The 12,100-nt window shown below is 42.9% G+C and overlaps 1 protein-coding gene across 6 annotated transcripts; it reads right to left on the minus strand.

The window, feature by feature from the left end:
• Nucleotides 1–298: 298 nt before the first annotated feature.
• ETFBKMT (electron transfer flavoprotein subunit beta lysine methyltransferase) lies at nt 299–8,703 on the minus strand. 6 transcript variants are annotated; one of them, XM_005527902.3, is made up of 8 exons: nt 8,628–8,667; nt 7,582–7,688; nt 6,135–6,255; nt 5,981–6,045; nt 5,265–5,373; nt 4,571–5,017; nt 1,944–2,074; nt 299–1,237 (listed from the first exon to the last, which is right to left on the minus strand). In XM_005527902.3, exons 6-8 carry the CDS (start codon nt 4,888–4,890, stop codon nt 873–875), a joined length of 816 nt encoding a protein of 271 aa, XP_005527959.2. In that variant the 5' UTR covers nt 4,891–5,017; nt 5,265–5,373; nt 5,981–6,045; nt 6,135–6,255; nt 7,582–7,688; nt 8,628–8,667; the 3' UTR covers nt 299–872. The 6 variants fall into 6 exon arrangements, with proteins under 6 accessions (XP_005527959.2, XP_087912016.1, XP_087912017.1 ...); XM_088055890.1 differs by having other exon boundaries at nt 4,571–5,373; XM_088055891.1 differs by lacking the exon at nt 7,582–7,688 and having other exon boundaries at nt 4,571–5,373; nt 8,628–8,703.
• Between the last annotated feature and the right edge of the window lie 3,397 nt (nt 8,704–12,100).

The raw sequence follows: 12,100 nt of genomic DNA on the forward strand, positions 1-12,100 counted from the left end.
GAGCAAAATAATTATATCAGGCTTTTATTCCTTGTTTTTATTTATTTACCCTCTGTTTGTCACAGAAGTAAAGACTTCATCCCTCAGCAGCTTCCCAAGGTGACATTGCCTGGTTTACCCTTGCAAAGGGTAATGTAGGGAATGTTGATCATGACTTGACCCTACTCTCAAGGGGATGAAGTTACCCCATAGCTGGTACTATTTATTCACTTTCCATTTATTAAAGCTTTTACACTGGCTGGCAGTCAAGAAGCAGAGTTTAGATTTGGGTGCAAGTCCTACACAATCACTCTGGCAGTTTCAAGGAAGAGGAAATTTTTATTATAGAGGGAAGGGGGGGGGGGGTGGTTTCAATTTAGTTACTTTGACATTCAGAAGAGATACCCAAGAAAAAAAACAAGGCACTTCAAGTTGAGCATATTATGAGCTAATAATCTAGTGGAGAATTTTATGGAGGGCAGCAATAATTTTCTGTATTTAGAAATTTTCTATAAAGAAGCTGCAAAAGCCTGTGGAAGCAGTGAAGTAGTCCTTCAGCCACAGCCCCCTCCCCACAGTCTTATGCTGGACATCCAAAACATTTCACAGGAATGTCAGCAAGACACAAATATACATGGGAAACATCAAGCATGCAAACTCCTACATGTAAGTTGTTTGTAGATCGGCACTTCAGTGCAGGCCCCTTTGAACACAGTTTGCATGTAGCTTTTACCTCAAATTGAGCAAAAGCCTCAGTATGATTGAAATCAGTCCAGTCGAGGTACAGTAAGCTGCTTTACTTTAACAGATAATTTCTCTGTTTAATTCCGTTTTCATTTTATATAACTGCAAAAAGCCAACCAAGTGAGACAAAATCCCATAGAAAGGCAGCTTCAAGAGTAATCTAAGCCGTTTGAGGGCTGATAACTCCAGACGATACTTGATGTTAGCCCGTAATTTTCTTGTCTCGTATACTCAGGCAGTGAATATTCTATAACTTTGTGCAGCTGACTGTGAATGCTGTGGCTTAGAAACTGATGCCTGCCAGGGTCACCAATCAGCACTTCAGTCTGGTGAATCCTGATGCACTTCTGCAGCCAGTGATGCAGACCATCAGCAAGTTGTTCGTCATAAAACATATCTCCTAGAACTATGAGGTCCCAGTTGCCAGCCTCTGAATTGATGATGTTCTTAATGGTGATGGGGAAGGGATTCAAGTGGTTCAGTTCGCAGTTCAAGATCATTGCCATTCCTGCAACTGAAGAAAAGTCATAGGAAAATTAAAGTTACTTTTTAGGAGTCAGCCCTCTTACACATTTCTGTGACACATCTTTCAATTTAATCTCTCAAATGTTGTTGTTCATCCTGTCTAGGGGGCTTCCACAGTTTTTATTATGAGTCAAAATCTAGCATGAAGTGATGAAATTTTATCCTCGTTACACCATGACACAGGGAAGAAGTATTCCTAGAATGGATACCAATAGAAACCAATCATGGAATTGAAGCAGAATATAATAACTGCCTTAATCTATGGATATACTTCCTTCCTAACTAATGAGTAATTAAATTACAAATAAACTGTATTCATAAGTCAATTATGGAAAGACAAAGTCTAGAGGAAAAAGGCAAAATCTAGGCCCTGATGTACAGGAAAATGCCACTGTCCTACAGAGAAGCCAGCTTGCTCCTTGTGTTTGGAGCTGTCATCCAAACCAGCTGTGATGGTGTATGGGCAACACTTGACAGAAACTTTCCTGTTTGTTCTAAGTAGCTATGGAGATAGACCTGGGCCAAGAAAGGCTGGTACAACCCAGCTTCCAATACTGGCAAAACCCATTCCTCTTTTTAGCATTCTTAGGGTTCTGTTTGGAACTTGAATTTCTCCCAAATAGAAGAAAAGTCTGTGTTAAAGGTGATTTAAAAATTAGTAAGTATCTTTACACAGAGATGAAAAAAAGCCTTACTAGGGTCAATGTCATTGGCAAGGACGTGGGATGCACCACTCATCACAGCAGCTATTGCTGTTGCTCCACATCCACTTCCAAGATCCAGAACTGATCGCCCTTTAACCACACGTGGATTATCTAAAATGTACCTGAAAAAGAAAAGCTGTTGAAGCAGTGAACCAGATCATGCAAATTTCTCAGGTTTACATTACACTGCATAAGTTTCTTGCCAAACATGTAATGAAGTGTGGTACCTTAACGCTATTCCACATGTGCAGCTGCCACAGAACTCCTTATTTGTCTCGGATGATATAAAAATCAAGAACCATCATTTTTCTCCCTTACTCCTCTCCCACCCACAAACAAAAATAAATTCAGCCAAGTATATTCAGCTCCTTCTCTGACAGGTGAGCTTTTCTGTTAAGTAGACACAAACTGGTAAGAAAGACACTTCTAGGTAACTAGAATTCATCAGAATGCACAATAAATAGTAAAGGATTTGTAGAAATTAAGAGCAATCTGACTGAACAAACATGATATATTCACAGTGAATATGGTGCCCACCCATCAATCTGAAACAGTGCTTCGAAGCAACTGCTTCGAAGAAGAGGAATTTCTCCTCTTTCTTTTCCTGTGCCATGCAGATAGAGGTGCAAATGCTTTGAGACTGCTTTGTGTTGCTCCCCAGTAGCATCAAGAAAAAGAATAGAGCTGTGGTGAGCAGAAAGTGTATCTTCATCTAATTGCTGACACCTGCCAAGAGAAATCCTGAAAAACCTTTAGGCTGGAAGTGGAGAACTGACAGAAGGCAAGTAGCAGTTATTGTTAAATACTATGAATCATATTATAACCATTGCAGAGGTTTCAGAATTTTAACAACTGCCTTGAAATTCAATTGGCTGCAAAGGGGAAAGCCACAAGTGTCAGGGAGAAGAGCCCTGGGTGAAACGAAATACTGCAAACTGCCATAATTTTACTGCCAATTTCCATAACTTCTTTTGAAGTAGAAACAAGAAAGGATTCTACATTTGTGTTATCTTCTGACAGGGAGAGTGATAGCTGACTCTTCACAGAGGGCTACAAGTAAGCACAGCTTTTGCAGGGGGATTCCAGTGCAGATAACTGTAACAGGAATGTGAAGACTGGTATACATTGAGAACAAATGGATGGAGTGGCACCAAGGGGCCTGGTAACCTTGTCAAGTACAGGACATTTGTGTTGAGGCTCAGCAGCTCAGATGTTTAGCAGCACTCCCCTAAGGACAGCCCCTAGTTTACCACCAGGACCAAGGACAGGGATGGGATCTCCATAGAAGTGCTGTGTTTCTCCTTTCTAGGGGTTCATCTTGGATTTGCCATGACTTTCCGTTAGTAATTTGTGTAGGGCATGATGTGGCCCTTGTTTCCGGTGAGTGGTTACTGAGTTACTGCTGCTGATTGTGGTGACTCAGGACAGCTGGATGCTGCTGTATCCCCTGGCACAGTGCACACAGTGTCTCTGCCCTCCTAGGTTAACGAGGAATCTTGGATTACACCAAGAGTAGCAGCTTGAAATAGGAGACTCCCGATGCTGTGGAAACGCCAGCTGTGAAAGGAGGACAGTTATGGAGGCAACCAGATGTTTTTGTGCTCCCTTTTTACTCTTCCAAATTATGCAGCTGATTTCTGACATTTCTTAATACATCAAATCAGTGCATAAACAGTAAGACAATAAAGCAATGAAATGCCAGATAATTATTACTGCTATCCAAATATCTGAGCATACAAATAATATGATAACAAAATGAAGAGATTAGTTAATCTATTTTACATACCCCATGTTTAGGAGCACTCTAGTTCATCTACGTGGCAGGCTAATCAACTCATAATTTAACAGTAAGACTCATCTTTTACCTGGTCAAAACTGCCTTCTTATTTATGCTTTCTTGCAGAAAAACAGTAACGCCCCAATTCAGATTCTTCCCTTTCATCTACGTGGGGACTCTCTGACAGCTTGTTCTCTGCTGTAAAAGTTAAGATTTTTTTTTTTCTTGCTGTTTAAGTGAGAGATTTTACAAAATAAAAGAACTCTAGTTCTTGGGAATCAAGAACATTAAAGACATTTTGACAAACAAAATCAAAATGTGGCTTCTGGTGTGACTAAAAGCCACAGTAAGCTGCAAAAATAAGGCTGCTGAAATCCTAGATGAGGAGAATTATTCAGGCTCAAGTGCATCAGCATTAAACTACTTTTCTCAACAAACCAGAAGCACATCCACACTCCTGTCTGTCTCCACAAAAAACCCATACACGTTATGACAAAAGAGCAATCCTCTTGTTTAGAATGATAGAATTAAACACCTCACTACATTTTGATGGCAACTTCACAGACCTTCCATGGATCCAAATTCAGCCCTGTTGTCAGCACATGCATAGCCACTGAATATAACCAATTTCTACTTCAAAGACACAAGTTATTTTACACAGCAGGTGCTGGAACTCGCTGCCAGGCAGCAAAGATTGAGACACTCCAGAGTAAGCAGAGAGGAGGATGGATAATGCACCCACAATAGGCAAACACACATCACTAGGAATTGCTACAAACAGAGCCAGGTCCGACATCCTGGCACACTGGACTTATCAGCTGTGGTGCATTGTGCTGCATACCTGGAGAGGGCTTGGCCTCCTGGCCAGTAAATTGCCCAGAAGGGGTCCCCATAAGGCCACAGGTCAGGCTTTTCTCTCCAGAACCTGCAGCGAGGGGTGAGGAGGCGCAGCCGGATCTCTGGCGTGAGGTGCCCGCTGTTGGTGACCTCGGTGTTCTCCTCCAAAAAAGCCCTCACCTCAGGGTCCAGAGACTTGCCTGTGCTCCAATGGCAGCAGCGCTTCCAGCACAGAGAGGGGCCTCCCCTCCTGCTTCTCCAGACCTTTGCAAGGGTGTTCTGCCTGCCCAAAAGGAGGAGCCACTTCCAGCCACGGAATGCCATGCTTCCCCAAGGACACCAGCCTTCCCCAGGAGAGATTGGAGCACAGCTTATCTGAAGGAAGTGATGAGGCACGGAGCTTGAAACAAACTCACAGGATGTTGTTTTTCATAGTTATGGATGACAATTCCTGAAAGGAGAAAAATGCTACATAAGTGATGTTTCTTCAGTGACTTCAAGGCTTTGTACCACCAGGGACTTTAAGAAGAGGAAGTCCCTATGCTCTTGTGCCTTGCCCCTGACCCTTAAGTCTGAAAGAAGTGGTATTCGAGGAAGAAGCTAGCAAGAGACCCATTCAGAAGAGTACCCTAAACTTATCCACTGAGAAACAACCAGTTAGTGGGACAGCTGATAGAGATAAAAATTAAATGTGCAACCTTTTAACAACCCTCTGCCCTGAAGATATACACACAGCAATCTACTCCCATTTAAGGTTCTTCCACTGAATCTTCAGATTTTGCAGGAAGACTCTGGCATTTGCAGGGCCTGTGGACATAGCAATGGTTATCAGTAGGTTGTTTGAAGAGACACCATTAATTACAAGTTTTATAATAGTGATGAGTCTTTCATACAAAAGCATCTTTTTAAAGGCAAGCAATTAAAGGCTTTCCTCTCTCTCCCTAAAATTTATCAACCTGCCAGCTCAAAAATTGACAAAAATAGAAAAAAAAACCCAAAACTGATGTTAATCAGAGTAGTCCTAATTCATTGCATTTCAGTCTGTATTTTAAAGGATTGGTTCATCTTGTGGTGCAATAGTCTCATGTGGATGCTGTCAGCTGTAGAAGAAAACATCTCTATAGCCCACTCTGATAAACTATATAAACATGCTCCAAGCTGTCTGAAGAGAGAAACTGAATCCAACACATTTAAATGAAGTTTTTAGATGGTGATACATTCAGACTGGACAGCCTTGTCACACCACTCAAGGTGTGTAGTACGCTTCACACAAACAGTGAAGGAGAATGAAAGACTGGTATGTCAGAGTTTAGATTAGTTTAAGAATCAAGAGACTGGAGAGTGGAGAGGCACAGCACTGCACTGATAGGCAAAGGAGGAGCCTTTCAGCACCTAGTCACCAAACTTTCCTCACCTGCCTTCTCTTGCTCCTAGGCCTTTCCTATGCTGATCCTGCGAGTACACACATCAGGAAATGGCCTGAAGGGAGAGGAAATGTTTTCCAGTCTTCCTGCTTAGATCTCCTTCACCCATGCTTTAGTATTTTCATATCCTTTTACCTTCCTCACCTTGCTCTCTAATTTCTTTTCAATAACTCAGACTTCCTTGCTTCAGGGCACAGCTTTTGAATCTCCCCTGAAACTGATGACCAGAGAAGCATTTCAGGCCTGTGCTTCCACAAGAGCAAGACTGCAAGTACAAACAAACAAACAAGAAACTCAACTCATTGTTTTGCAATTGTTTTCTTTCTTCTGCAGTGGTTTTCACAAACCAGCAGAATGATGCATAAAGAAAACTTTCATCCCAGCCCCAACAATTTTTCACAGCAGAAGAATCATGGACAACTTCATCTAATAGCTATTGCAGGTTGTCCTTAAAACTAGACAAAGGGACAACAGGAAGAAAATGGTGAAAAAGTCTTAATGCTTTGTAATTCGTTAGATCAGTATTTATATATTTGTCTGAATAAATAAAAAAATAATGTGTGTTTAGCGGTATTTTTGTTGTGTGCTGGCCTCTGCTTTAAGTACTGGCTTTAGTTTCATCACTTACTAAAATGTTAAGCTGTGAACTTCACACTTTGCTATTCAGGCTGATACTCCCACTAAATCTTTGTTTAAATCATTGGCTAAAGGCTTTACATTTTTATTACAAATAAATACACACAATCAAACATTTTGCATTTTTCCACACTGGAGAATGCCATTCAGCAGAGTCCATGTAATTAATGAATGCAACTAGCAAATGCCTTCCTTCTTGAAGGCAGAGCTCTATAATCCTCATCTGCCTAAGGGAAGCATGATGTTAACTGCAATCAATTGGAGAGAGAAATCTTGTCAGCAAATGCTGTATGCTGGCTTTTCTCCATGAATTGCAGCAAATTAGCAGGGCTGTGATTCTGTAGCGTTTATTTTGCATGGCCTGTCACGATGGCTACTCTGCTGAAATTAATCATCAGTATAGAAACACCTGCCAAAAGCTCAGCGCTCAAGATGCCAAACTGAGCTTAAGTGCTCAGTGAGGGAAGGCATCAGGATGGACATCCCTGTGTTTGACACTCCTGGCCCGCTCATTTTCCTGGGAATAAAATCAGGATGGATAGCAGGATGGATATCCCTGTGTTTGACACTCCTGGCCTGTCCATCCTACAGGGAATAAAATCAGGATGGGTATCCCTGCATTTGACACTACTGGCCTGCCTGTTTTCCTGAGAATAAAATCAGGATGGATTTCTGTGATAAATGGAGATTATTCGTGCTAACTAAATTGTAACTATTTGGAAAGTTATTATTAGAAAGCAATAAAGGGAATTAAGTGTTACAAGGCAGATGGACTCCTTTGCAGATGTTACATGTTAAAAATAGGACACAGGATGTAGTTTTAAGGTAAGTAATGTCTCCAGACAGAGTCGACCTTGAGATGGACAAAGTTGGAACAACTTCAAGCATAGGGTCTGAAATTATGGTTTTATCTATGAAATGCAAGGCTAATTATTGGAACATAATGCTTACTTACATAACACAACACTTAGTACGCACACACAACCTGTGAGCCCATCCAGAGGACAACGAGGATGAGTGTAAACCTTCATCCAAAGACCACGAAAAGAAGACTGAAGACCCCTAACAACAAGTGAAGCATGTGCTATGAAGTATAGTGATGTAGAATTTAAGAATTTAAAGCGGGAGGAAACTTAAAAGAAACATTAATGAATATGTATAAGCACATAGTATATAAGTTTAGTTTGAATTGCTTTGTTTTGTATGTGAGGTAGGGTGAGAAGCCCTCTCCGAACCCTGGTCAGTTTTGCTTATGTTTTAATCATGCTTAATTACTAGAAAATTACATACATGTATATATACATATATATACTTGAATACATTTGCTAAATTGTATTCATTTATACCAAACTGTTATTCAATTCACTAAATTGTATTCTTTTATACCAAATTGCTATTCAATTCACTGAATTGCTTTTATTTTTAATTAAATTTCTGTTAACTCTATAGACCTAGTTGCCTAATTTCATTCATAACAATATCCCTGTGTTTGACAATACTGGCCTGCCCATCCTACAGGGAATAAAATCAGGGTGGATATCCCTTCATTTGACAATACTGGCCTGCCCATCTTACTATAAATCAGTGAGCAAGTAGAACTTGGACAAGAAGAAAAAAACGTAGCAAAACACACAAAAAAACCCTCCCCCCCCCCCCCCCCAAAGAAAAAACAAACCCCGAAACGCCAATTTCTACTTCTATGCAATTAAACTTTTTTGTTTTGTTTTGTGTTGTTTTGGGTTTTTGTTTTTTTTTTTAAGGTGACAAGAGCAGTCCGGAGCCCAACCACCCCGCCGCACCTTCCCCTTCGAGGGATGCCAGCCCGCTCCCGCGCCCCGGGCCGAGCGGCCGGGGCTGCCCCGCCGCCATCTCCGCTCGCCCGGCGCTGGGCTCCCGCGGCAAAGCGGCCGCAGGCCTCGGGAGCACGGGCAGCTCCCGGCCGGGGCAGGGGCACAGCCGGGCCCGCTGCCAGCCCGGCCGGAGCTCCCGGCCCGCACGTACCTGCTGCTGCCGCCGCCGCGCTGCCGGGGCCGGGCCGCGCTCCCGCCCGCCCTTAAAGCGGCAGCGCCGAGCGCCCGGCCCTGCCCTCAGCGCCGCCGAGGCCTCGCCGCAGCTCGGGCCGGAGCTCTCTCCCGGCCTGCAGCGCCTGCCCCGCTCCGAGGCTGAGCCCTGCTCCGTGCCCTGGGCTTGCTCCGCTCCGAATGCGTTTGAAAGGCTTTTCTGAAAGACTCGCGTCGATGTGAACTAGCGCTGTGTTTAAAAACGCTGATGAAAATCCACGCGGGAAAAGGAGCGGTAATGCGCGTCCCAGTTGAAAAGCAGGGCAAATGAGGGGTTGTTTTCCCCTGTGCACATCAGATCAAGGTCTTATAAATGAAAATTCTAGACTTGCCAATATGTCAAGCAATATAGCCAATTTATTAATTTGTTCGATAAAAGGTGAGCAAGTTTTACAGCACGCTGGGTGCGTTGAGGATCTCTACCTTAAGCAACACACAAATTCAGGTCTCAGAGGTTATTCTTATTATTCTAGGCACTTCTTCAAATCTTCAGATGTTTTTTACTTGCTTTTTCTTCATAATCAGCAGCTGTGGTTTTTGGACATCTGCTGGGGAGGTGGTCCAAGAGGGTCTTCTGATGTCTCCCTGGTGTCCCATCTTTCTCTTAAAACATCTTTTCCCATTAGCAGTTTGTTTAAGCAAGCATATATTTTGTTAGTCAGCATATAGTTTGCAAAAGCTTTCTTTCAGTCATTTCACAACCTAAAGCTAACCTGTCTAAAAATACCTTCATAGGCTTTTTCCTCAGTTACTACTAAACTCAACGTTAAGATGTTTCAAAACGCTTTTGTAGAGCTTTTTAGCTCATGTTTGTCCTACTTCCCTTTTTTAAGTGATTACAAATTTTTCTTAAAACTAATTTATAGTTTATACAAAGGATAGTTTAAACTACGAGGTAGCTTAAAGCTTAAATTTTTCTTGTTAGGACAAGCTGCTAGGTAAAAGCTTATTGTTACATAATTACTTTGTTAAACTCTGCCTTCTCCTCGGCGTGTTCCCGTTCCTATTTCTGCTGCTCGAATGATCCCTTCGCTTCTCTCTGCCCAGACCCTCTCCGGTGTGGGCAGGAGGGAGGGGGCTCCCCTCGCTTCACCGTGTTGCTGCTGTCCCCCGGGAGGGCACAGCTCTCTGGCAGGTAAGCACACCATCAAAACATTGGGGTTTCCTCCGAGGCCTCGAAGCGGCCACATTTTCACGTGGCAGTGACTGGGACTCATTGGTGTGGGACAAGGAACCAAAGCCACCCGCATGCCCTCCGATTTCCCAGTTTCTGAGCTTCACAGAGAAATTCCCCCGAATGGATTCACCTCCCTCTGAAATCTTTGCGACTCCCCAACAGCTCCCATCTATTCTCTGCTCCATCTCCAGTCCCGTCTGCTGGCATTCAGGGAATACGAGCAGCTTCTAACAGGAGTGACGAATGTGGGGTTCTCTACCTTCCCGGTGGGACAAAGTGTACCAAATTTCTCGCGCTGCCTTTTTAAAAGGCTCTTGTGCATTGCCCGAGGTGATGATTCTGCATCCCTTGAGGTGCCAGGGGTTTAAACCTGGCGATTCCTGAGCCCGAGCCTGGGTCTGCCCAAATCTCTGGGGTTACGAGGCCATCTAGTGATCCGTGAGCTCGTTTCAATTGAAATGTACTCTCCAGGGTCGGAAAGCTGCTTGTAAACCAGGATCTCTTCTTTAAATGCGTGTGATCCGCAGTCTCCCGAGAGAAGGTGACCCCTGCATGCTGGGCTGCAGGGTGACCAGGACCCAGACAGAAGCTGGTATCCTCCTGACACACGAAGGAGCCTGGAATCCACAGACATGTTAAACTACAGGAATACTTGCATGCTTTTTACTCTTCTGAAGCAGGGCCCCCATTCAGTCTTTTTAGAAATGATCCCTCGAATTGTATCAACAATTTGTGGTTTAAGCTCAAGGAAGGGCGTCATTTCTTGGAGCTCCTAGGGAAACAGTGAAGTTTCAAAGGTCTTTCAGCAGCTTTTGCTGGTCCTCTCCAAGAAGAGAGATATTGAAAACATTCATAGCACCCAAAATGGTGAATAAAACATGCAATATTTTGTGAAATAAAAATTGTGAATAAAACATGGGGGTTTGTGCCCTCTAGGTACTCACCACCATGCTAGGAATAAAGAATTTGGTAATGTTATCATCAGCTCAGGATGCCATGTAAGATATGGTACCAGGATGCTGACAGGTGATGATACAGCTCTACCTTGCACATTTTATTTTATGCCTGACATGGTTCTCAGGGAAGCTTTTGCACTTAGATCACCAGCCTCTTTGATTGATATTTTAACAAGTATCTTCTCAGATCTAGCTTTTCTGAATTTCTGATATATGATTTTTTTCTTAGTAGCTATGTGAACCTCAGTCACTGCTGTCTAATACAGACCAACATCACACTTAAAAAGGCAGTTAAAAAGGATAGAATCTTAAAATCACAGAGTGACTTGTGTTGGAAGGGACCTTAAAGATAATCTAGTTCCAGCCTCTCAAAGAAGTTGTCTGGCTGCTCCCAGTTGAGAGATTTCTTAGGTGAAAAAGGAGGGGTAAAGTCTTTGTTTCCCAGTAACAGTGGCAGGAATGTTAGAATCAGAATTTTTTTCTCATTTAACTACAAATAATTAGTTGTGATTGTACAGATTCTTAGTAGGAGGTAAGAAAGCCCCAATACCAGTGATAGCTGCCATACCTCTTGTAAGAGTCTAGGTGAACCCTTTAACCTTTCAGGACAAGCTTTGTGCTGATGATTTCAGCAAAGTATCAAAGCCTGTTGTCCGTGAGAAAAAGAGTTAAATTTCCAAAGGCTTTTTGCTTTAGATGTGGACATCTGAAGAATTTCTGCTACAATTTCTGGTATCTTCAAATTACCAGAAGTGTGCTGGAATTTGATCTGAGGACAAGGACGTCTTTGATCACCACAAAACTTCAATTTGGTGTATCATGGAGGAGTGCAACACTTGCAAAATGCAGTTGTAGAGTAGCACACAAGGGACTGCCGGGTGTCCAAGGGAATTAGGGGATTACTGGCTGATGCTACCACTGCCCAAGTGTCTGGGGAAATCTTGTTTGAGCCAATTAATAACAAAGAAATGAAGCTGCCCAAGGATAAAGAGGAGGGCAAGACAGAGAGGAGCTACCTTCACATTAGCAAGCCCACAACTCATGAATTTTCAGAGATACAAAGGTAAAACTCAAAGGAAGGCAGGCCAGTGGTTCAGCAGCCAGGTGATCTTCCCAGGTGTCTCTTCCTCTTCCAGGTAGAGGTGACAAGGTCAGCTGCCGCAGTTTGCTGTGGTGAAAAGACCTCACTGAATTTCCTTGGTGGAAATTCACCAAGGGGAAAATGGATGGGTTTAGGATGCTGTTGATTTGTGAAAAGCATCCCAGCAATCAGTATGAACA

The sequence above is a fragment of the Pseudopodoces humilis genome, chromosome 5, assembly GCF_049639895.1.
Source record: "Pseudopodoces humilis isolate 2021_Gansu_Grassland_sample_001 chromosome 5, ASM4963989v1, whole genome shotgun sequence".
Taxonomy (NCBI): domain Eukaryota; kingdom Metazoa; phylum Chordata; class Aves; order Passeriformes; family Paridae; genus Pseudopodoces; species Pseudopodoces humilis.